Raw genomic sequence first — 26,030 nt, 5'->3', positions numbered from 1 at the left:
CTTTCTCAGTCAGTGTCAGGTGAATAATTATGCAGGACTCTCTGTCCGTGTCCCAGTCTGACTTTGGAAATCTACAGCACAGCCCCCTCACAATGCCAGGACCAGCCCATCTTTCTTTGCCCACCAGTCTTAAGTCCAACAGATTCCTGTCACAGCATGTCAAGACTTGAAGGATTCTCGCTATAAAGGTCTGTATTGCCCCTTCTACCATATATACCTTTAGGGAATCATAACCATTTCAGATCTCATCTTAGAGCAAGGTTGCCAGCTAGCCTGCTGTTTCTGCACCTCTTCAGACAGATGTTGCATTGCATGGTGCAATACATCCTCTGCCTGGAAAGCAGGGCACACTGCAAATGGTGATGAAATGCAGTTCCCTGAACTAGGGATCCACTGAAACCAGGGTTCAGCACAGAACGGACAAGGTTTTAACTTCTTTCTCACTTCTAATGCCTCCAGCTCCAAAAAGCAGAGTTAAAACCCAAGCGTCTATGCTTAGATCTTAGTTTCTGTTAAACCTTCCTCTCAGTCACTGTAACAGCAACTACTAGATACGTAAGTGCAAAGAGCTAATGTGGACACAGGGCCACAGTACAAAGCATGCTATGCGCCAGCACCTTGCTCTAATGCATGGCAGGCGTCGTGAAGCGATACAGCTCTGTGGTTACATCACTGCAAGAAACAAACAAACTCAATCAGTGCTGAACACCAAGTGGATTTTCTTTTCTCTCTAAACTGTATGTGAATTCCTTTCTCAAAAGCTTCCCTATCACCTCCTGATGTTTCTGCCCCCTCTTTAAAGCATTACTTCAGGCTGCTAAGGTGGGCATCAGGCCAGGATGCTGAATGATACTGTTTGCTTAGTTTAGTACTGGCTCCTGTCTGGAGCAGCCCTGCTGGCTGAACAAACCGTTTGTGGCCATATGTGGTGTTATTTACATGGGGAAAGGAAGAAAAAAATGTATCTTTGTGAAATATGAGTTAAGAGAAGAGAGAGACACACAGGCAGAGCAGGGTAGGAATGTGCCCATCTGAGAAAGTCATCCCAGCCCAGACTGCAGGAGGAGTTCGCACAGTGCTCTTACAGCAGGCTGTGAGGGTCTGCAACAAAGCCTCATCATGGGAGAAGAAATTGGACAGACTTCTGGAATCGCTGCACGGAAGTTCTGCTACCAGCTGGGAGACTAATTTAGTTTCTGTTTTCCCCCCTTTCTCCGCATCCTCCCTCTTTCTCTCTTTGAATAGGAGAGCAACGTGGCCAAGGGCTCAGCTCCAGCCGGATCGTACAGGCTTGGACGGGGCAGGCTGGGTCACTCCGTGGAGGAGTAAACACCAGGGAAAGCTGAAAGGGCTTTCTTTAGGCTGTGCTTGCTCTACAGTGCTGAAGAGCACAGGAAGCACTTGAAATCCCCAACAGGTCCCAGCCTGTCTGCATCCAGCTGCATTCCCTGTTGTGAAGTAGAGCAGCCCGAGGACTGCTCTAAATCCCACAGCAGCCGTGGCAGGTAATGAAAGCGGAGACAGGCAGGGGCTGAAGCTGGCAAGTGCTCTGTCATCTTCCTGCTGCTTCGCACAGCAGTACTCCCCTCTCTGCCTGGTGCCCAGCAGCAGCGTGCAATGCTGTCATCCCCAGCACAACCAATCCCTTCCCCACACAGCCCGTGTCGGTACCCTGATGCGCTTGACGAGAGATGCTGTGCCAGTGCAGGTGCCATCTTTTGGAATAAGATGTAAAACCAACTGTCTGAAAGCCTGGACTATAAAAGTTCCCTTGGCAGCTCCTGCCAGCGTTATCTTCCTCCCTCAGCCAAATTCCAGGTTAGAAACTGAACAAAGCAGTAGTGATGAGCTGCCAGTATTTTAATGAGCAGTTCCCACAGATACCTTCCCACCTCTGCGTAGCAGGTGCACACATGTGCTCCCAGAACGGGAGCTGTATTTACTTCTCACTTGTTCAAACAACAGCAGTTACAAAAAATCCTCTCTAGTAAACCATCACTCAAGCAGGGAAGTGGCTGATTTGGCAAGGAAATTGTCATCAAGAGCAGTTTGCTGGGGATGTTTACACTGTGTTTCTGAGGGTATAATGAGTGTGCCGATAAGATAGTGCAGGAACTAGCTGACTTGAATGAAGGGGGAATATGTTGATGGGGAAGCTGCTAGCTGTATTCTGCAAGGTGTTTGGGAAATACCCTGCTGGCAACCCTACAGAGGCAATAGCATTTATTCTTGAGCATTTACTTCATGCTGCTTACAGAAAAGGTCTTTCTAGGACAGAAAAGCAGGACTGGGAGAGCTGGCGTTCCCAGGATTATGTTTTTCTCCCCCAGGAAGGAATCTGGGCTGTTCTCCCTGCTGTAGACCTAACTATCCCTTCCCAGCATCTGGGGCGTTCCAGCGGGGAGGAGAGGAGGAGGTTCTGTCAGACCCCCAAGGAGCCCTGGGGTCCTGCTGAAAATCCATCTCGAAGGCGCTGCCCCCTGGGGCGCGGCGGGGCCGGGGGGTCGTGGCGGCAGCGCCCGGGAAGGGCGGCGGGGCGCGGGCAGGTACCGGAGCGGGCAGGTACCGGAGCGGGCAGGTACCGGTGCGGGCAGGTACCGGAGCGGGCAGGTACCGGTGCGGACAGGTACCGGAGCGGGCAGGTACCGGAGCGGGCAGGTACCGGTGCGGGCAGGTACCGGAGCGGGCAGGTACCGGTGCGGGCAGGTACCGGAGCGGGCAGGTACCGGAGCGGGCAGGTACCGGTGCGGGCAGGTACCGGAGCGGGCAGGTACCGGTGCGGGCAGGTACCGGTGCGGGCAGGTACCGGAGCGGGCAGGTACCGGTGAGGCCCCGCTGCGCTGCCCGGCGCTGGCAGCGGGGGCGCTGGGCTCGCCGCTCCCGCAGGGCGCGGAAGAGCCGGGCGGATGATGCGCAGTGAAGCTCCTTCGCCCCTGCCCGCAGCACGGGCACGGGGAGGGCCCTTTCTCCCTCCCACCGGCACCCCCAGGCTCGCCAGGGACGGACACGGCCCCGGGCCGGCCCAGGCAGCCCCTCACCACCGAGGGCGGGGACTTGGGACAACACAGCACCCCCCTCCCCCTGCCCAGCCCCGGACGCTGGCTCCGGTCCCGGGCGGCACAGGCGGGGCGGGGAGGGGGGGAGGCCGGCGCTGTCCCGGGGGGATGGCCAGCATGCCCACGCTTCCTTGCCCCGTGGGCTCCCGACACCCGTGTGCGGGCCACGGAGGACACCTAGCGGCTGGCCAGCAGTGCCGGGCTGCGCTCGCCCCACCGCCCCTGCCCGCGGGCACCGCGGCGGGAGGCTGCCCTAGGGATGCTCCCCCCAGGGATGCTCCCCCAGGGGTGCTCCCCCAGGGATGCTCCCCCGCGGCCGCTCCCCTCTCCATCTCCAAGGCTTTCACCCACGCCCCAGGCTCGGGGAAATGGCGCAGTCCCGTAGCACAGAGGGGGAGAGTGGGGCTCAGCACCTGTGGCACCCTCCCGTGAACCCAGTGGACTCTGGGGGAGGTTGTTTGAATGCTACGTGGTGTGGGCATACGGTCGCGGAAGGTCAGCGAGGAGGAAGCACCTCCTGCATACCCCCGAGCTGGGCTTCCACGTCACCCCAGTAGGGTGCAGGGCACCGGCAGGATGAGGGCAGCTGGGATGGGCCAGAGGATGCTGGGGAAGGCTTGCAGGTGTGGCATAGGGGAGAGGGGATTTTGGTGGCCAGTAGCGCTGCACCAGCCAGCCTGGAGGTCCTCTGGGATGCTCGGAGAGCCCTGCTCTATAAAAAAAGCCACTAAAAATGTGCTGGTAGGGACCCCTTCACTCACTGTTGCATCTTCCCTTGCTGCACCGGCAAGATGTGAACACCGAGTCCCAGAAAAGCTGAACACTAAAGCTCACCAGGTGAGAGATGTGGGAACCTTCCAGCAACGTCCAACAGGCCTCCATCCATCAGAAACACCCTCTTAGAAATCAGCTGCTCTTCAGCTGGGTGGTGAGCAGCATGCGCTCTCCTCAGCGAGCGCGAAGGTGTCCTTCTTGTGTGTCCACACGTCTACACGTCCACGCTGCCTCTCTCCCCTTCCTGCTGCCACGGGGCAGGGGAGGGACAAAGCAAGCGGGTGAGGGCAGCCCCCTCCCCCTCCTGTAGCGGCAGAGGTGTCCCTGGGTGGCAATGTGTCCCCCTGACATGGGGAACTCACCCTGAAAGGCTGACCCAGCCAGCCCAGGGGGCAGGACCATAGTTTCCAGGGCGCAGGGAGTGTGAGGCAGAGGCAAGCGCGCCCTTCCCTGTATTGGAAGGGAGCTGCAGCTCCCCCAGGCCGGCAGCTCTCTCACCCAATCTTCCTCCACCCCCTTGGCATCTCTTCCTGGGTGCCAGCCAGCCCCATGACGCTATGTTAGGCTGCGTTTGGACTTGATGGAGCCTCAAACTTAAATGCAATTAATGTAATAAAGGCCAGCAGCTAGTACATGCATGGAACCAACCAGAGCAGCAGGGATGGCTCCCTGAGTTGCCCAAGACCCAGGTGTTCCCTGCTCATGCACAAGCAACATCCCTTCTCCACTCCCTGGCATTCCTGCGGCCCGCGGAGCTGTAGTGCCAGCACATGGCTCAGAGCTGCCTGGGAATCTCCCCCATTATTTTCCCCTCTTTCACAATTATACCACCAACGAGGAGGCCAAATCCTGCCTCTCTGCCAGCAGCTCGCTGCTGGAGAAGCAGGCTCTGCCAGGAGTAGCGAGGTGGGGAGGCAGGAATGCATGAGCTTTTGGGCCCTCTGGGTGCTGGGCACTTTCCAAAGCTCACATGCAGCTGTAAAAGAGTTCTCCAACCTGACTGGCCATCCTGTTCTGCGGGGCCAGCAGGCAGTCTTGGTGACAGTGCTGGCTGGCACACAGGGAGCGTGGCAGATGCCTGGCCTGAGGCTGTGCCCCTTGCTGCTGCTGCCAATGTCCAGTCTGCTACCCTGCACCTTATTGTGGGCACTTAACTCACCACATACAGCTGCTACCGCAGTGACAGAGCTGCCACCAAGTCTGGAGGAGAGCTCCACGGTAGCCACAGAGAAAGCTCTGCCCTAGGGAGGTAGGTGAGAGGATGGGATGGACAGGCAAGCATCCGAGGGCAAGGACACAGTGGGTGGCCATGCCTGTGCCACCAAGAAGCCCATTATTTCCCCTGACTTGGAGTCAGGTCCTGCTGCAGGGGGGTTTGAGCTGGAGAACCCTTCAGAGGTTCATTTTGCTGGGTAGGGGTGGAGCAGGGAACAGCTTTTTTGGGCCACCAGGCCACACAGGAGTGAAGCAAAGAGGCCCCAGTGCAGTTGGCAGGACGGTGGAGGCTGGTTACAGGGAGGCTGGGAGGGGGACTCAGTGTGCAGGTGACTCAGTGTGCAGGGCTGTCCAGAACAGTGAGGATGCACCTGGAGAGAGGCAAGGGCTAGGGCAGAGAGCTGGGACAGCAGGATGAGAGGTGAAGTCTGGGCTCCTGCCATTTAACAGTGGGGCTTGGAAGAAGGTATAAACAGGTGCTGAAGGACTGTGAGCTCAGTGCCAGTGACGTAAAAGCTACGATCAGCCTGTTCCCAGATCCATTCCAAAGCAAACATCAGACATTTTCCATCAGACACTGCTCTCCTTGGATGCCAAATTTCACTCCCATTTGTGCAAGCCAGGGCCAGTGTCCACATGCTCCCATTGAATTGCAGATGCCTTCCCAAGCCCCAGACACTGAACTGCCCCTGACAGGAGCAGATAAGGGACCTGGGAAGACAAGCTGTGTCAAGGACTGCCTGCTCCCTGATCCCATCTCCAGCTGCAGGCCAGCAACCCAAATACTGTCTCTGTGCTGCTGCCTGGAAAAAAGCAGCCTTGCTGGCATTCCCTGCAGCTTGCTGATCCTGTTGTTTGCACCTGGAGAAGGGGATGGCATGACACAGTTGTTTCCCAGGCAGTTGCCACCACCCTAAAACCAGAGGGTGGGATTCGGCTGCAGAGGGGATAATGCTGACCAAGGACAAGCAAGTCCAGGCAAGGCATGCAGTGCAGCGTTGCTCCCGATGAGTAAGAGTGGTGGATGCTAACCCTCCTCGAGGTCTGGTCCTGACCCTCGCCCTGCCTCAGCTTCTGTCAAGTTATCCTGTATTTATGGCAGTGAGTAAGGGAGGCTCAGGCCCCAGGTTCACTCTCTTATCTAGGTTTTATACTTCTCTCCCAGAATTGTTCTGATTTTTTTTCTCCTTCTCCCTTCTTTTCCCAGTATTTCCCCCTCCTCTTTGTCTCCCTGCTTCACCTCCATCTCATTTGTCTTTTGCTGCCCCATTTTTTTGCTCTGTATTTATAGAGGAAGGGAAGAGGGGAGTAAATCAAGACACACACACACACACACACATGCTGGATATTTGTCTTGCTCAGTCACAGAGTGAATAAGCATCCTTGTTTCAACATGTTTTCCCATTTAACTTCCCAGGGGCTTTTCAGAACAAGAATTCCTCTGAACAACCAGACACAAGAGCTGAGCTCACAGTCATTTGATGTGTGTGGTGGCCTCATTCCTCAGGCTTCCCCCCGTCCTGCACTCCCGATTTCCAGGAACACCACAATGACACAGGCGGGGGCCACCCTCCGCCTCCCCTGAAGGCTCCCCAGCAGGCAGGAGAGCCCAGCGAGGGCAGGATGAGGATGCAGCTCCCCAAGTGCTGAGCTGTCTCTGGTCATGACGGAGCAGCAGCCCTCATGCCAGCAAAACCTCCCGTGGAGGTTTCTGCACAGGGCAGCCCAGACCTTGCCTGCTGGGGCCCTTCCACCTCTGTGGGACTGCTCAGACCAGCCCTGCTGCCCTGGGTGGGTGACAGCTCCCCATCCCTCTAAGCATCTTCCCTGCAGGGGGGCCTGTCTCAGGAGGCTGAGCCTTCTGCAGAGATGTGACTTGAGACACCGAGGCTCTTGCAAGAGGTGAAGAAAGATCTGGTGGAGATGGCACTTGCACTTAACAAGGAAGACACTGACCAGGGCTAGAGCAGATCCCATGATCTTGCCATCACCCTCAGACCCTCACCAGCACCCAGACTGCAGATGAGCCCAGTGTAAGGGGAAGAAGCATCTGTCCCCTCCTCAGCCCCACCTGCAGCACTCTCTCGGGGCAGAGGTTGCCCTGTCCCACTTCTCCTCCCACTGTGCTGGGCTCAGTGGCCACATGGGCCTGGGTGCCTCGGGAGGGACAGAGCCACAGTTTCTGTCTTCAGGGCAGGCCAGGGCAAGGAGAGCTTCTCCATGTGCTACCCTTGCTAGAAACAGCTGCTGCCTGGAGGGAAGCTTGGCTTGATATTGCCAAACATAGAGTATTTCAGTGCATTTCGTGTGTTAGGGAGAGTCTGTTAATAGTGCTCTGTCTTTTTCCTTCTTTCCCTGTCCTTGTTCTGCTCTTCTTTATCCATCCGTGTTTCCCCTCTCCCTCTCCACCTGCCTCCTCCAGGCTCGGCACTGTGAGTCAGTCACACCCTGTACCATCACCTTCACTTGCTCTCGCTCCCAGACCTCTCCAGGGAGCTGGGACTTTGATCTCATGAAGTCAGAGACTCTGCACCGGGAGGGAAGCTGGGGAACAGCTGCCAACTTGGAAGAGCATGGGTGTTTGGAGAGGGGGGCCGGGGAACCATGGGATTGCAGAGAAGGGGGTGACTTTTAGAAAGAGATAAAGGAGGAGCAATTAGTGATGTACCTTATTAGCCATCTTTTATCACCCATCACCCAGTGCAAAGCTTCTTCCAGCTCCATTAGCACAGAGCCCTGGACATCAAGCCTGCCTATAGCACATGATGTGGACTTGTCAAGTCTTGTTCATCACAAATAAAACTCTTACCAGTGGTACCCTCAATCTTTTCCCAGCTTGGGCTCCATCCCACAGCACTTCCCTCCCAGTCTAGGACCCCAGCTGTATGACAAGCTTAATCGGCACAAACAGGTTGGAGCAGAACAGTGAACAGAATCACAATCTCCCCGGTTCACATGAGGGACCATCCTCAAAATCGCATCTGCACGGTTACTGAGGAGGACTTGAAAAGTGCCAGTGCCCATGCTCCCAGGAAGCCAAAAGACAATATGGCATCCTCCAGCATAAGGTATAAAAGCTCCAGTGGTCCTTGCCAACCCAGTTAAGGAATACTCCTTCCTGCTCCCAGGTTTGGAGATGTGTTCCAGTGCTGAGCAGACACCTGAGAGGTCCAACCAGCTCCACCCAGCTTCCCCATCTCAGGCTGTGCCAGTCTCCAGTGCATGAAAAGGCGGTGGAAAAGAAAACAAAACATGAAAACCAATGACACAGAAACCAAGTTAATCATCAAGGGTGGGGGGTGGGGGGTGGGGGGCGGAATCCTTCCTGGCCTCTACAGGCAACGAGCAGAAGCCTTGAAATACAGGCTTAATTAATTAATTAAAACCAATATGAACATGGTGCAACAAGTCTTGTAAGCACATTGAAGGCATGCAGTATCATCCATACAGTTATGCAATGTGTTGATGACTGTAGCAAGCTCATCTTGAATCCAGTTTGGATCCTGGTGGCCAAGACTCTGTTTCAAAGGCCATCCCTGAACTCTGCTCCTGTGATGTCTAGAAATCGTCTTCTAATTCCTAGCCTATATTTTTTAATGAACAAATTCACCCTATTTGATCTTACACTAGCACTGTCCTTTAATTCAAATAGATTTCCCTCTTTAGCTGGTATTCCCTTTCCTGTCCTCCACATGAATTTAACGCTGAGTAGTTGTTTTCCCCTTCAGCCTTTTCCAAGTTGAAGACTCAGCGTAACCACTAGAAAGGGGTCCTCCCCCAGGCAGCACATATCCTCCAGTTAATGCCCTTGTCCCGTCACACACCCTCTCACTCCTTCAGTGAATCACCCTCCTGCACGCTCGTGGAGCATCGTTGTTACACAACGGGCATTTATGTCCTGCCTGTAACTTGTGTCAATAATTAAGGTTCCCCACGGCCCAGCTCATAGCCTGCAGGCCTGCTTTAAGGCCTGGGAAGCTGGAGTCTGTCCTGCCACGGTACCCTGGAGGAGCTGCTCGGACGCTCACACCACCCTCAAACCCCAGGTCCCCCCATCTGATGCCAGGTCCTGACCGTCTCCAGGGAGCTCTCAGTTCAGCCTGCCCCTAGCGGGAAAATGCACCCCCCAAACAACTGGATCCCCCCGTTCCATTTTCCTCCCCTTCTTCGCCGACCCCGAGACACACAGCTGCGTGTGGCAAGCCCACATTGTCACAAGCCTCTGAACTTTGGTTTATGCCATATAATTTGAGTCTTTCTGGTACAACGCCCCACTCTGAGCATGTCTGCAGGCTGCTCTAAGCACATCTGCAGCATTTCCCCCCATGCGCTCTGCAGCAGGATAGCTCCACCGACTTCTCTGGGTGCATTGCTGACTGAATCTGATACGTGTGAAAGCAACACGAAGCCTTGAACTTGTTCTGCCTGCTCTGCTGTTACACGGGGAGCTGGTTAATGCACGGTCATTGCCCAATGGTGTCTACATGCCTGACAGATTGATCTCCTCTGCTTTCTTGTAGCAGCAATAGCCTGCATGCATTTCAGCTTCACATCTTCTGCGCTGTGGATTTATTTCATATAAAGGTGTAAGAAATGAGAAAGGACTGAAAGTATGTAGGATGTGAAAGGGAGTGTGGATTAGTGGGTAGAGCACAGAGTAGGCAATTAGCAGACAGGTTCCCTGCTCCTGCTTTGGTTGGAGTTGTTGTGAGAACTGGGGCTAGTGAATCATGGGCTGGTTGATCTAATTCTCTATGACTTTCCATGACTTCATCAGTCATTGGTGTTTGAAACTCTGCTCTGGAGCCTCTCTAAAGGAGTGCCCCAGGGTTGGCTTAACTGTTTCTATTCTATTTAGTTTGAAATGGACCCAATTTTTCCACTTTTTCCATCCTGGGGAAATTATTTTTTATTTTAGGCACCTACCCATGAGGATTTTTGTGCAGCTCGTTGCACAGAGGAAACACTTTAATACAAGCAGTAAACTACCCAAACTTACTGGTGCATATACAATAAAAGAATTAAGTTCAAAATAAGAACAGAAGCGTCATGGAATATTTTGTAAAAAATCAAGGATTTAGAGGGGTCACAATCATGAAAAAGCAGAGAATGAGCAAGCAAAAGGCTGCATAGCAATTTCAGAAAAAAAGTTTCATTTTTGCTGAAAATTTTCAGTCTGTTCCACAGTATATGCTTCAGTTTCCCTAATTGCTACATGGGGTTAGCAACCCAGACCTATTTTGCAAAGGTGTTGTCAAGTTTAATTTGTGAACCTTTGAAAAACGCTCCGAGTTTTTCAGATGAAAGGCACTGCAGATGCCAAACGTGGGTGTATACTCTGAGTCAGAGGCACAGACATGGGCATACTGTGTGATCGGCTTGACGCAGTGCACTAGATAGGAGACAGTTGTCCTCTGCAGGAAATATAGGGGTAGCTGGTGCAAAAATCACAGATGATGCTTACACAAGTGTGAAATCATGCTATAGAAATCAGGAACCACCCTCCAGGAGGTGCAAAGAGAAAGCCTGCAATAAAGAGACGTCCAGTCTGTACTTTATTTTGGCTTCTAAGTTGCCTGAAATACATGTGTGTGCACAAGCCTTCTAAATACAGTTGGGAACCGAAGCACAAATTGTCTAACAAACTACCGTTTAACTAACAAACTGCACTTTAACTCCAGCAGTCCTCCTGCGGCTCCCAGCATGGCTGTGGTTATGAGCACCGATAAGACCATGTGCACCTCAACTCTTGGAGAGGTGTGAACAGTAGATTTCCCAGGGGGGAGCAGAATTAGTAAGAGAGAAGTGAGTTCAAAACCAATTTTTTGGCATGAAAAAGATGTGATGATGTGTGATGTGCAGAGAGATGATAGGGAAAAGAGTGGGCTTGGCCTTTGGCTATGGGACAGAGCTGCAGTCCCAGGATGCATGGCAGCAGAGGCGATGCATTTAGTCACTGCTGGTCACACATGGCCCTGCCATGGTTCCTCAGGTATGTGCAAGCGGGACGTGCCTAATGCCAGGCATGTGGGATGCTGCAAGAGTGAGCTGAGGTAGAAAGGGGACCAGTGAAAGTGGCATTAAGCAGAAGTGACTGGCAACAGCAGGGAATGTTCCTTGCGCACACGTGAGTGACATCCTTTCTTTCTTCCTGCGGACTCCAGGGAGGTTCAGCTCAGATGACTGGCAGACAGATTTTTCTTCAAGAAATCCAGTTTGCGCTTGGCTCCATTAGTCTGTGTGTGTGCGTGCACATGACCTCTGTCTTTCCATCTGACACAGAGCATTTACGCTGAGGATTCTCCAGACATAAGCAGCAAGGACAGATGCCACCCAAGCTATTCAAAAGCCAAAGCAGAACCCACAGCTTTATGGAACATACCGGCTGTCATGAGGGCTGACATCAGCCCATCTGAGTCTGATTCGAGCAGCATTAGATGATAGACATTGCAATGTCTTGCATCTCAAGCATGGCCGTACTTCACAGTACTGCAACAACTGGAGGAGCTGAAGCCGTGGCTGGCGTCAGGGTAGGTCAGGCAAAGTACAGCCATAATGTGACTTATTGGAGGGTGTCAGTCCTGTATGTGCCTCTGCATGGACAGAAGAATCAATAATAAACCTCCTCCTAAGCCCAGTTAGTTCCAAGCCTGCCTAGGATAACAGGATTAAACTCGTTTACTCTGGATTTGCATCAATAAAACCAAGATGAAAAAATTCAGTCCTTAATCTTTTGACTGCCTTACCTACTCCAAAATCTTAACAAAGTGTCAGGAAAACGAGAGAAACCAGGGCCACCTTCTTCCAAGTCAAATCTCTTCAGGTAGATGTTTTTTTGTTTCTTAAAGTATTAATGCTAGTTTGGAAAACCTCTGCTGAATCTTTCCTGTACACGTGAGAACAGGCACCTCCACCCTCCAGTATTTTTAATTGCTTGGAGATCTACAGGACTGTTGATGTTATAAAGATTAGCTCAGCCCCAGAAGCCGGGGTAAAGAAATACATACATATATGTCAGTCAGTCTTTCTTTAATGAAATTTGTTTTTAAAAAATAGCATTGCCCTTTCCTATTGCAGAGAATGACTTCTGACTTATGAAAGGCTACGGTCCTATTAATAAAAAACCTGTCCACTAGAAATTACTGCAAAAGGTGTGGCCTTTCCCAACAACTATTATCCAAAAAAATACTGGATACTGAATCATTTATCATATATAGAAAGTCATAATGATGTACAGGCACTAAAAGGGGCTGGATCTATGAGCCAGGGGTCCCAACTGCATTTCAATTGAAGAGAAAAAAAAAAAAACACCTTCCTTTTTCTCTCATTTTGCACAGAAAAAGCCCTTAGAAACTGTATCTGTAAGGCGGGCGCTTCCTGGCTGTCTCATTCCCATATCAGATCCAAAATGTATGCTGCTCCTGTTTTGGGCTGCGCCTCTATTTCCTCCACATCTGAAAAAGATCTGCAAAATGCAGACCTGGATTTTTCTTCCACTACTAAGGACACTTCCAGCTGGGGTTCTGTTACAGATTTCTGACGAGACATTATTATGGGCTAAAAATCACATTCTCCAGCAGCACCACCATTGCGTTCTGCGAAAATTAAATTAAGCACAAGTCTTAGGCATGGTTAATTTACACCCTGGGCATTAATCTCAGAGCAATCTCACTGAAATTCCGAGCATAATCTGTGCTAAATTGAAATGATATGAGAAGATCAAACTCCTTCTTTTGAAGTGGATGGAATTCACCAGTGCTTGTAAAGAGCCTTTTTCTTCAGAAATCTTCTGCGATTCTGACAAGCTGAACATTTCCCAGGAATACAGCTAGTGGCGACAGATCTATTTTTAAAACTCTTTCTCAGTTCTTTTTTCTTGCAAGAAATATTTCGGCCATCTAGCTGTAAAATATTTCCTCTTCCAGGTATGCCTCTCAGTTCGGTGGACATTTATGGGAAGAGCTCCGTAAGATACACCTAAACCCTTATCCCAGTGAGAATAGTGCAATGGAATAGGCGATGGGGGTTGTATTCTGCTGATCACATCAGTGGAGATTGCATGGCCCGGGGGAAAAACAGGACCAGCCAATTTTTACTTCAGGTCATTTGGGTTCTTCTGATGCGCAGTTGGACCAGGTCTACAGGGATGAACCATGCGCAAATCCAGCATCAAAATAAAGATAATAGGGTCTTTTAAACCCAGTATTATCCATATATTTCCCCTCCCTGCCCTACTGAATACAGTAAGCCCTCAGGGGAACCCAGTTTGAGAATGCTTTATTCTAGGCGTTCATTTTAATTACAACCATCATTATTTTTGTGCATGTGTATGACCCAGTTAACAAACCCATCTTCAGCATCTCATGGTCTCTCCGACCCTGCCCATCTCTGCAAGGAGGTAACCTCAGCTCCTGGCAACAATGAACAAAATTATTTTTGAAACAAGCAGTCAAACTGGTTGCTACATCTTAATGAAAATGATTTTTGAAAAAAAATTTTTTTTTTTTTCTATGTGTATAAACAGCCCTTCCTCCCAAACCTGGTTAGACAAGAATGTTCCTGGGTGTGGACTGCCTTGTATAATTAACTGCACAGCTGTAGCTTCTGATCCCTGGTAACGTCTGTTTCTTTCTTTCTACCTGCGACTACCTAGCACAATCCAGGCTTTCTCCTCCTCCTTGCAGGAGCTCCAGGTGCGTCACTTGGGCAGAATCTTTGCTGCCTTCCACCGTCATTCCTTGCTGAGACGACGGCCGGGCAGACGTACCCGCTTTAGAGAGGGCTGAGAGACAGGGACTGGAGGGAAGGCTGAGCAGCGAAGCCAATCTGCCCTGGTCAGACAATGGAAACGGGGAGTGCAGCGAGGACAAACGGTACCGCTGGGAAGCCAGAGGATGTGAAGAGTCCATCTGCCCCCAAGAAGGAAGAAGAAGTGAAGAAGACCGCAAACCCTGGTGGAGGCGAGAAGGAAGCTATGAAAGGCACTGGCAGTGCTTCTTTGGAGACAGGGCAAATCAAGAGCTCCCTCTTCTCTGGCAGTGACTGGAAGAGGCCCATCATCCAGTTTGTGGAGTCTTCCGATGAGAAGAGATCGACCTACTTCAGCATGGATTCGGCAGATTCAAAGAAGATGCAATATGCCAGTGGACAGATAGGAGACATGAGGAGACCACCCCTCTCCTTTGCAGAGAAAGGTGATCTCAGGAAGCCCCTCTTCTCCTTGGATTCCAAAAAGAGCTTCCTGCCCAGTGAAGGGGAAGGAAGGAAGTCATTGTTCTCTGGGGGGCAGATGGGGGACCTGAAGAAAACTTCCCTCCCTCTGGTGGAGACGGGGGACCTGAGAAGACCCACCTTCAACAAGCCTGACAGAGCAGCTGGGTCACGGCCCAGGGTGAAGCTCGAGGATGTTCTGTGTGATTCCTGCATCGATAACAAGCAAAAGGCCGTGAAGTCCTGCCTGGTGTGCCAGGCTTCCTTCTGTGAGCTGCACCTCAAGCCCCACCTGGAGGGAGCAGCCTTCCGGGACCACCAGCTCCTGGACCCCATCAGGGACTTTGAAGCAAGAAAGTGCCCTGTGCATGGGAAGACCATGGAGCTGTTCTGTCAGACAGACCAGATGTGCATCTGCTACCTCTGCATGTTCCAAGAGCACAAGAACCACAGCACAGTGACAGTGGAGATCGAGAAAGCGGGGAAAGAGGTAATGCTCTTTTTATTGCACATTCCCATCAGTCTTTCCAATGGACCTCAATGTCACACCACAGCCTTTGCTCTCCAGCTGACGCAGTCTCTCCTCAAATCATGTCTGCAATGTAGTTCTGGTATGAGGGGTGGTGGATGGGAAGCATTTAGTGGAGAATTGGTATTCCCTGGCTTCTGCTCCAATGGGACTGTCGTTCTCCTGATGGCTGGCTACAGCAGCGTAGCGCTGGTGGTGTGTGGCAGAGTGGATTTGGGGGCGGGGGTGTGTAGGGAAGCTGGTTTCCACCCCTGACTTTCAGCAGAAGCTGAATCAAAGCCCTAAATGCTAAGTTTTCCAAAAACTGCCTCAAGTTTTGACAGTGTGTCTGGAGTGTCACCCACAGCCAGGAAGGGGGTGCATTCCTCAAGCTCAGGACCTCCAGAACACAGGCGGTCAGATCAGCGGCTGCTGGGTTACTACTGGAAATTGCTGTCTCAGCTACTTAGAGTTGAGATTATGGGGTTTTGTTTTTCTTTTCTGTTACGGCTATAATAGTGTTGAGCCACGCTTGTGGGAAGAGTCTTCTGAAAGTTAGGTGAAGAAAACCCCCTGGGGCAATCACGAAACATTATCATCCCCCTGAAGTGTTACTACAATAGGTTTAGCAGGTGGACATCTAAGGAGATGCACGGTATGTGGAACAGTGCTCACTTGAATGAAGTAGTAGTAGTAAAGATCAGGGTCCCACTGTCTTCAGTGCTGTACATCCCCGTAGGAAGAGCGTGTCCTGGCCTAGAAACCTTCTCAGCAGGCAGGACAGGAAAGGCTACAGAAAGGAGACCCGTGAAACATTAATGTAAACCAACTTGCCTAGAGTCACTCAGCCAGTCCACGGCAGAAGCTGGAAGGGCACTAAGGCGTGCTAAATCCTTAGGCACAGCCCAAGCCAGTGCTCTGATGTGGGGAACAGGCACATACAAGTACCCACTGTTGGAAAGTGTTACCCTTAACTCGGAAGAACAGTTTAACTCTTCCTACACTGCTAGGAAGAATTACTTTGTAAGGCTGAAAAAAGCATCTCATTTAGAGCGTATGTCTTGTCTTTCTGTGCAAATTTTTGGTCTTTTCTTGCAATGTCATCTCCAACTTGCAGCCTTGCTGAACCAAACAAGGTTTCTTCCATGTCTCCGCCTGTCTTTCTTAAAGAAATTCCTGCAGGGCTTGCTAGCCTGCTGTTTGTTTCATAATTGCTTGTTCTTGTGTTTTTGATGTCAGCTCTGAACATAGCATATGCCCAACTCTCATAAAGCTGCGTCTAGTGTCTGCCAGGTTGTCCAATTCCTCTTCGCTGTTTCTGCTGAGAAGAGGTTAACAGTTGTTCCCTGAGGAACCAAAGCTGTTCAGATCATTCTTCCTGAGGTTGGATGGACCTAGAACACCTTGCTTTTAAAGAGGCAACCATAGCTGGTCAGAGATGACTTTACCTAAGATTTAAATGGTATTTGATTTCTTTCTCAGAGTCCTTGTGCCGCTCTTGTTAGCTCCATGCTTTAGTTCCTGCACTGTCCTGTGCTGTTTCTGCAGCTGCTAAGCCCAGAGGATTTAGGGCTTTATCAATATGAATCATACACATGTGCAAGTTTCTCCTGACAACGAGTTTTGATCATGTTGTAACTTGAGTGAGTATTCACTCAGACAAAAACAATTAACAGGATAGCTGTTGCTTACAAATGTTTATTTCTAGCCCTGATTTATTCACCATAGGTGGAGCCTTAGCAGGTACCACAAAGAGGAATGAACATTTCCAAGTCCCTTGTGTGCACCGCCTATTCTTTTCAAGTCTTGTAAATCAGCTGAGCTGGAATGTGACCACAAATTGGAAGAGTGGCAAAGTGTGGCTGGTGCTGCTGGCTTTTGTGAAAAGAATAAGCAAAAAACCCACATCAGGTCGTCCCTATCCCTGCTCTATTTTGACAGCTTGGCATCCAAGCAGCTCCTGAGTAGCTCGACTACCACCAAATTTGCTAACTATGCCACTGGGCTGGTGACAAGAACACAGCTGTATCTAGACAGACCCTTTCACACAGTGTTGGCTGTCAAGGAACAATTGGTTTATCTACGAGGACTTCCCAGTCCCCGGTCATACTGAGACTCCAAAGCTGGAGAAGATCCCAGCAGAACTAGGGGTGGTTTTTATGCTGTGATGTGCTTAATCCTGCCTGTCAATCTGTGTGCTCAGCAATTTGGTGGCACAAAACTGTCACACAATAAGGTGTAATATGCTTGTTTTACATACGTGTATTCCTTTAGTAATGCAGAATTAATGCAGGTTACAGCCTCTTTCATGAGTTTGTCTTTGCTATAGGTGTGCAGGGGAGAGAGGTGCTGTACTCAGTGTTGGGAAACCACAGGGTAGCTTAAATCCCTCTGTAGAATTAGGTAACTCTGCTTGGTCCACAGTGCAGACAGAGACAGTACAGCTTCAGAGAAGAGGAATGCAAACAAGCCAGTATACAGATACCTACTGATTAGGGCATTTAGGCAAGCAGTGGAAAGCCTGGTGTCTCTCTGCCTGGGAGACAGACGGAGAACAGAGCACCATCTTCCACTTCGCAGGAGCTTGGGATGAGAGTCACCCACCCCCCTTTGCCTGGTGTGCTGCTGAGCGGGCAGGAGTGGAAGGCACAGGGGGTCAGACAGAGAAAACGTGGCAGGGAACACAGAGACCTTTTGTCTGAGTTTCCACCCAGTGGTATTCACCTATTTTACCCAGCAAACTTTTAATGCCTTCCCCAGATCCACTTTGCATTAGTTTCCTGCTACAGTTTTAAAGGAAAAGTAACACCCCCGCCAGAATCAGGACAAGAAACGACCAAGAAAAAGTCCATGAGGCTGGGTAATAACCACACACAGCTGAAAAGTAAGAATTGTCAATAGCAGCTTGTACACGCCAATAAAACCCTCTGGCCGGCTTGATTTACCAGCAGAACTCGAGCCCCCCTTTCAGACAACATCCTTCATTTTGAAAGGGGTCCCTTCATTCAAAACCTGTTTTACAGGCCTGTTCTCAAAATGAGACAACCTCGCATATGCCTGCCAGTCACCGAGCCGTAAATAACCTGGCGTTACTTTCGAGCGCCAGCCTCAGTACTCAGCATGTCAGGTCAGTTCTAGTGAAAAGCACTTTGATTTTTTTCTTTAAATCTTTACCTTTAAAGAAAAGTTCACATTGTACAGCAGGTTTAAAGAGGCAGCAGAGAACTGCTGTGCAGAAATGGGAGCTGGGTGTTCCTTGTTTCAACAAAGGGACTTTTAAAAGGAGAGACTTCACAGAGTCTGAACTAGGCTTTGAAGTCAACCATCCACAGAGATGGATCCAGAGGGACATCCATTTGAGCCCTCTCGGTATTGCTTTCGCTGCCTGAATAGAGAGCAAACGAGGATGTATCAATATGCCAGCGGAAGGGATTTTGGGCGTTCTCACCGATGCAAGGTTAGGGCATGGTGCGGCTGTGAGACCTTATCTACACCAGTTGTGGTTGCTCTGCGGACACAGCTTAAATAGATGCTCTTTCCACAGAGACGGCGCAGTTTCCTGCAGGATGTTCCCTAGCGGGGCGGCTGGGGAAGCTGACCTGCTGCAAATTTTGATTACAGTAGATTTGCCTGTCTGCCTGCATTCTATGGTAATGCCTCTACAGTGAGGGCAGAACCCAGGGAAAACCCACCACTTTGCAAGGAAGGAACTCTCGTCAAACTGTGCAAAACAGAGAGCCTTTTCTGGCCTCAGGTCATGCAGTGACTAGTGGCATTTTTGCAGGTTGCTGGCAGTCTCCCCAGACTGTAGCCCACTGACACCCACCTCTGGTTAACAAAAGCTTAGACAGAAAAATGTAATGGCTAAACCGGCAGAAATTATGTCTCAAACAATTTGCTGATTTCTCAGCCAGGTCATGTCCAACACGGGCCCTGTACAGGGACAACTAGTTTAAACACTTTTTCTAGCTTCATTATTGCATTTGGTTGTTGCTGTTAGGTAATTAGCATAGCTCTCCCAGGCTGGTGACACGGGCGTTCCCTGATTGAGGGACGCAGGGACTGGGTTCCCAGAGCATTAAGACATGATGATGCTTGTATTGCCGCCTTGCAAAAAGGAGTTGCATCATGATGCAAGACTCATAATCTCACATCTTTAGGTCCTTTACACCACAAGGGCTGGGCTTGGTTGTGGATGTTTAGGTGCACACTCTGAACTTTCACTTAGGCCTCTTGACTGTCCTAATTAACTCAGACTCTAATAGGGGATCCTCTCTTAGCTCAAAGACTCTCAGTGCCAGTATTTATCAACTTGCTACAGTCAAACTGAATGGTCTAAACCTGTATTTCCCAGATCTTCTTCACCGGTAGTGGTATTTCTGCACTGTAGGGACTCCCGCCTGCAACGGGTGGATCTGCTGTATTATCTTTCACTAGGACCTTCTGGACCCCAAGCCTCACCCCAGGGATTTGTTCTGGGTGGTCAATCACGTAAGGGATCTGGGATTGTTGACCCTGGAAAATCTGAGAAATATGAAGAAAGCTAGGAGAGAAGTTTCTTCACAGGGGATGAAGCTGAGGAGTTGGCTGTCCCTGGTAACTGTAGCCAGCCTGCTGTAAACGTGACACAGGATAGACCTGGGCAGCTAAAGCAGTCTTACAGCCAGTGCCAGACTGAACAGGGCCTTAAAAACATCATGAAATCACCTTTGCTGAACCCCTTACATCCTGGTCCATCTCCAGAGCCCCACTACTGAATCCACCTCCTGGTGCCTACTTCACCAGTTCTTGTACTATTCCAGAGCCTTCCTGGACCCCTTTAACATTTTTTCAATGGTAAAACTACTTTTAATGTTTGCGCTACCATGCAATGAAACAGTCCCCTTCCTCTCCCTTGCCCTTGCTGGTGTCTGTACTAGTGTTTCCTTTTGCCCTCCGTATGGGCGTTTTAACCCATGCTGAACCTGGATGAGTGTGGTATTTGCATTCTGGCTATTGGAACTATCTCTGTAATTTCCATTTGCAAATCACAATCCTCACTCTAAATTGCAGTGTGGGTCTGCTCTTAAAGAGTTGTTACATCCCATCCCAGAGGCACCCAGACTTTCTGGGTGAAGGGATATTATAACTGCAACAAGCTGTTAAGAGGTAGCTATCACTTTTGAGCAATTAATAGTTTGCAAAATTCCTTTGAGACCCATCTTAATTAAAAAGTACTATAAAATTATAATGTTGTTATCACTACCTTCCAGCCATCACCTGAATCTTTTTTCTTATTATCTTTCTTTTAAAGCCCCTTGTATTTGGGAGTGTCCACATGGCTGTAAATGGTCTGCTCTTCTCAAAACAATCCTTCCAATCCTTCTCTGATGATTTCACTCACATTCTTGTCATAAGATAGTCCAGATATTTAGGGTCAAGGAGGGAAACAAGACCTCCCACTGCTCAGGAGATGTGCCCTTAACCTTGCTAGCAATTAATGCCATCTGGATGTAGCTCTGTGGCTCAAGGAAACAACTTGCATTATAATTTCTCCCGTTGGTTGCGGCAGTGCAATGGATATTTGGGTCTAAAATGCTTTTTATCTCATTGCATTTCCCTGCTGTGCAAAGATGGTTGTGCACCTCTGCATCTTGATGCAGAGGACATCTTACAGTGCACATGAGAATGGAAAAAAGCATGCACTGCTCCAAGTCACTGTCTTGAAAATGTGAAAACTATAGTATCAAGCTCATGCCTCTCTTGATCAGTAGTAGACCAAATTTTCTCATCTTGATAGCCATATGGTTTCCTGATGATCCTGTACTGCAAAACCCTTCTGTGTCTGCCCTGAACCCCTGTAGCATATGACCTTCAGCTCACGACAGCATTCAGTTGACTACTGAAGACTGTCAGGGTGTATGGATAATATTTAGAGGGCCAGTGCTCTCCCAGCTCTCAAGAAACAAGGACAATCACAATGACAAAGTGAGGGTGCAGCTCTTCTGGCATTGAGGTACCTTTGAGTACATTTGCCTTCTGTGTTCCCCCTTTCTTCTGTTTCATAAAGCAATAGAACAACTACCAAATTGTTTTCCCTCTATAAATAGAGATTTTCTAAATTGGAACAGCAAAAGTCAATGGCTCTGGGATGCAGCTGTGCTTGATTCAAGCTCAAGAGGATGCTCAGACACTATGGTGACTGGCACCAAGACAAGAGCCCTGATTTCCTTGGTCTGAGCTGGTTGACAGCTTGTTGCCTGCTCTTCATTGTGCGATGCTGGTTTCTACTGGAATGGGGAATTGAAAACTTTTAAACTCCCACCTCAATGGCAACTATGATGACAAGAGAAGACCCAGGTTTTCATGTTGTATTATGTTCTTGGATGCGTGACAAAGCAGTGAGAACTACACCTTGTGCTTTAACGGCAAGGAAACCTCATGTGTTAGTTGTGGTGGGAGTGGGCTGATCCATCCCTCGTCTCTCCTGCCTCTAACTGTTGGCCTAAATGTAAGTGCTTTTGGGTGATACATCCATTTGCCAAAGGATCCCACACGCATGAACAGTGGGTTTTCAGAACTTTTCTAATGTGACATAGGTCAGCTGTGGAATACATGTCATTTCTGCCATCCGCCTAGCTCCTAACCAGCTCTGCGGGTGACTGTTCCAGCAGATTGCCTGTAGTGACAGCTGGCTCTGACCAACCTGTACACACATGAAACACAGAAAGATCTTGAAATGCGTAAACAAAGGCTTTGTCATGATCTGTTGGGCAGGGAGGTGGTTGAATAGGAATGACCGAGGGAGGTGCGGCCCAGAGTTAACGGCGCAAGGCATTACTGCACAGCCAGGTCCCGGTCTGGTCCAGGGGCACGGCACGCACGCCAGCCGGCGTGTCACACCAGTGCGCGGCTGCCCAGCCCTCCGCGGGCTCCGCTTCTGTGAGCTGCCTCGCATGCAATTGTCTGGTCTGGGCTTCTCTGGGAAGCCAGTGCAAAACGAAATGCAAATGAATCCCGGTGAAATTGCTGATCTAAGCCAAGCATGGTTGACTACACCTCTTCCCTCCTCCTGTTTTTTTTTTATTTTTTCCAAGCATTCCCCAGCTTCATCATAACATGAAAGCTCTCAATTCAGAGCAAATTAATCCACAATCCTGTCTAAACACAATTCCTGCCGGAGGCATCGTCCTCTTGTTGCAACACTCGTCAAACGTCATTCCATAATTACATTAAAACTGTTATTGCTGCAGAGGCACACCCTGGGATGGGCCCTTCACTGCATACACAGCTGAATTTTGAAACAGGCCTCTTCCCCCTCCAGCTAATGACTCTAATGTGATTAAAAGCGGCACCATGACGGTAGCCTAGTAGGTGGGTGCTTCTGCTGCTGTCTTTGCTGAGGGAGCTGAATCGCTTGACCCAGCCAGGAGCTCTGGGATCTTGTCCAGTGTCAGCACATGATCTCCATTTCAAGCAGTGCCAGGAACCTGTACCTCCCAGCTGTTATTGTTCAGGGCCAAGCGCGTAAGTGGAAGCACAGCGCCTCTTTGAAGCAGGCCACCCTCAGCCCCAGGTTCATGAGACTCCCTTCTTCTCGCAGGCTGAGCTTTCACTGCAGAAAGAGCAACTGCAGCTGAAGATCATTGAGGTAGAAGATGAAATGGATAAGTGGCAGAAGGAGAGGGACCGTATCAAGGTGCGTACAGGATATTATTTTAAGTTCACTTCTCTGGCTCTCCTGTGTCTGCCACTTCCCAACCCCCACTCTCTCACATGCCTATCCTCCTTTCCTCAGTTTCTCTGACATATCCAGCTCTTACTCCATCCCTTACCCAGCGTCTATCTCATCACTCTCCAAAACTGACTCATGTCAAATCTTGGAAACAACAACTCCCACTGGAGTCATCCCGCAGCGTACCCTGCAGGGCATCAGTGAGAGGCAGCACAGCCTTGTTGCAAAGGGATCCAGGGCACCTCCCTGCTTCGGGTCCCTTACAGCTCTTCAGCCACCAGTAGCCAAGCTGATTCGGAAACAAAGGTGTGCTGCTTTTTTTCCTGCTAGACCACACACAAAAATAAACTCCAGAAGGGCTCTGGATTGCCCAGAGATAAAGCAATAGGAACAGATGCACCAACAAACATCTTTATAGTGGAACAGCTTATTTCCATACTGATGTAGGGCTCCTTTATAATTCTTTCACCACACTAAGGATGAGAATACAGTAATGGCGTTATTTATTTTTTTCATTTATACCCTAACTGAATAGAACAGTGAAAACACTATTTGGAGACACCCCAGAAAATTTGCATGATATTAATAGGCAAAGCCATTCTTCTCCCTTTTATGTGGTACATGTACATTGGCTTGCCAGTTCTGCTTTTCGTCTTCTTTATTATTATTATTATTATTACTATTATTATTATTATTGGAAATCTGACCTAGAAATTTTAACTCTGAATATAGTTACATCCACAGTCCTTCAGAGGGACCTAGAGGTCAGGTTTGTAAAAAGTGTTTCAGCACCTTTCATCCTTTGAAATGGTGGGAATCTGGTCCTCAAATTCTTGAGGAGCCAGAACTATGATTTAGAATGTTAAACAGTGGTTTTAAACATCACTTAAGAGCGCAGTTCATTAATTGAAATAAAAGATATGCTTTTTTAATCAGGAAGACAGCATGCCCTTTAGATTGCACACACACAATTATTGCAAGAATACATATGACTTTTCTTGGCACAACTTTTCTGGTGCTAAGACTTATGTACCCAGAGTCCCCACAGTCACAGTCCAAGTGCTGAGAATGCTTGAACGTATCCCCCTCTATTCCCTATCAGCAAATGACTCACTGAGAAGTTTAATATTTTATTTCTTCTGTATCTTTCCTGCTGCCTCCTCTCTCTGCTCCTTCCCTTTGCAGAACTACACCACCAACGAGAAAGCCACAGTGGACCAGCATTTCAAAGAGCTGATCCGTGACCTGGAGAGGCAGAGGGATGAAGTGAAGGCTGCCCTGGACCAGAGGGAAAAGATTGCTTCAGAGAACGTGAAAGAAATTGTGGATGAGCTGGAAGAGAGGGCAAAGCTTCTGCGGGAGGATAAGGAGAACAGGGAGCAGATCCACCAGATCAGTGACTCCGTGCTCTTCCTGCAGGTAACTGAGATCTCATTTTCCTTTCCTTTTTTTCCCATGAGGACAAGAATTGTCCCAAACACAAATCCCAATTTGATGCAAAATGCATTAACCTTCTCCAGTTCAGTGCATCGCATGGCAGGAACCAACCTTGACATCTGAAGCTGTCTCTGCTCTAACAGGTGAAGAACTTAGGTGTTCCAATGCCTGGTTATTTTTTGTAGATGGCTACAGTTCATGGGCAGAAAATTAATCTGCCTCCTGCATCTTCAATGTTCTGGTTTGGACTTCATACTATTTGGACCCTAACATTAGCCAGTTCCCTAGGATCTAGCCTCCATCTCTTATGTTCCTCAGTAACATCTCCTCCCTTCTTTTTTGGCAGGAGTTTGGGGCTTTGATGCGGAATTATGTCCCCCCTCCATCTCTCCCAACATACAGTGTGCTGCTTGAAGGGGAGAGCATGAGCCCATCTATGGGACTCCTCAGAGATGACCTCCTAAACGTCTGCATGAGGCATGTGGAGAAGATCTGCAAGGCAGACCTTGGCCGCAACTTCATAGAGAGGAACCACATGGAGAATGGTAGAGTATCTGAGATCTGCTCCTTCCCTGCCTCCCTCAGCAAAGCCTAGCGCAGAGTCAGAGGAGATGAAGTGTGATGAGTGTCCTCTCACAGAGGAGAAAGTAAGCAAGGACCTAGGGAAAGTAGGAGAAACACTACCTGTAGCTGGAATTCACTCTGGAACATCAGAGCTGTCCTACCAGACCTATGTGGGGATGGAGCCAGCTGAACCACCAGTGATTTAAAGTATCTTGTGTGTAGGGTACCCAGGAGCCCAAACTACTCCTGCTTTCCTGAGTGCTGTTTTGTGTTATGGCTTCGCAATGTTTAATCAGTTCAGCCACCTCCTGTGTGGGACTTCAGAGGAACACTTCTCTTTGGGGTCGAGAACGGTGACCCTCCCCTCCTGTGAGAGGTCGGCAGGGACACTGCCATGCAGGAGGCTCCAAGAAGCCCCTGCAAGTTCAGCACAACATTTCTACGTGGCAGACTGACTGCACAGATACACCAAGGCAACTCAGTGGCTTGCTAGGTAAATTGAGAAGGCAGTGGCAGAAATGTGCATGTAGCCACCCCAGTATGGCAAGTTTGAAATCCTGTCATTAGCCTATTTGTACAGCTTCAGGTAGCACGTGTGCTGTACTGCATGACATACCCTTTCACAACAGCCCATTTTGGCCGCTGCCTGCCTGGCTGGAACATGAAATACACTGCAAGCGCCTGTCACTGAAAATCTAATAACATATTTTCCAAGTAAAAAAGTCTCCATTTTGGAGTTCAGGTTAAGCTGCAACTGAAACCAGCATAACTCACTCTGCTCATACTCTCCGCATCCCACTAGGGAAGCTTTGCTTCCCTCCTGCCCTGAGCCAGGGTGTTCAAGGGACATGCAGTGCCAAATGGTCCCCGCGCCTCAGTGATGTTTAAGAATCGGTGATCTCTCTTACGTGAATAGAGAGGTCATGGTCCATACCACAGCACTGCAAGGAATCTCCCAAGTTTTAGAACCCACTTACTTCCTGCATCTCCAAATTAGTTCTGCAGAAAGGACTTGTTTTGCATCAAGCTCACACATAAGAGTAGCTGGACAGGGCACCAGGATGGGACTCCACAACCAAGGTTCACTTCCCAGCTCTCCCACAAATAGCCTTTGTACCCTTGGGCAAGTTACTTAATCCCATGAAATGACCTCTTGCACTAAGAATAATAGGGATCGAAATCAATAGTTACCTCATCAGGCTGCTATAACGATATAATCTATTAATAATTGTGGAACCCTAGATACCAGAACAATAAAGGTCAAGAAGCTGCATAGGTAATGTGAGGACAAATTGCACCCTGCTGTTTAGGAGGATGTGTAACTCAAAAAGATGCAGGAATAATCTCAAGTCCAGTTCATACGACATTAGCAGCTGAGGAACTCGGCCAGAAATCTGCAAGATCACTGTTATTTCATTCAAATTCACAGTACTCACTAGACATTCCTTCCATATTAATACACCACCTTTTTCCTGGGCAACAGCTGTGCAAATCACTTCCAGAAAAGACAGATCCACATTACAAGATGATATGATAAAGGAGGAGGGGGAGA

General features: G+C 49.4%; 1 protein-coding gene across 3 annotated transcripts in view; it reads left to right on the top strand.

The window, feature by feature from the left end:
• The window catches only part of TRIM29 (tripartite motif containing 29), a 43,906-nt gene that overhangs the window by 3,545 nt on the left and 14,331 nt on the right, over positions 1–26,030 (top strand). For all 3 annotated transcript variants that reach the window (XM_056322875.1, XM_056322874.1, XM_056322873.1), the window contains exons 2-5: positions 13,699–14,745; positions 22,346–22,441; positions 23,663–23,896; positions 24,261–24,459. In XM_056322875.1, coding sequence (XP_056178850.1) covers positions 13,888–14,745; positions 22,346–22,441; positions 23,663–23,896; positions 24,261–24,459 — 1,387 coding nt within the window. In that variant the 5' untranslated portion in view covers positions 13,699–13,887. The remainder of the gene's footprint in view (positions 1–13,698; positions 14,746–22,345; positions 22,442–23,662; positions 23,897–24,260; positions 24,460–26,030) is intronic.

This window comes from Falco biarmicus, chromosome 20, assembly GCF_023638135.1.
Source record: "Falco biarmicus isolate bFalBia1 chromosome 20, bFalBia1.pri, whole genome shotgun sequence".
Taxonomy (NCBI): domain Eukaryota; kingdom Metazoa; phylum Chordata; class Aves; order Falconiformes; family Falconidae; genus Falco; species Falco biarmicus.
This window is presented reverse-complemented; position numbering and strand designations above follow the sequence as displayed.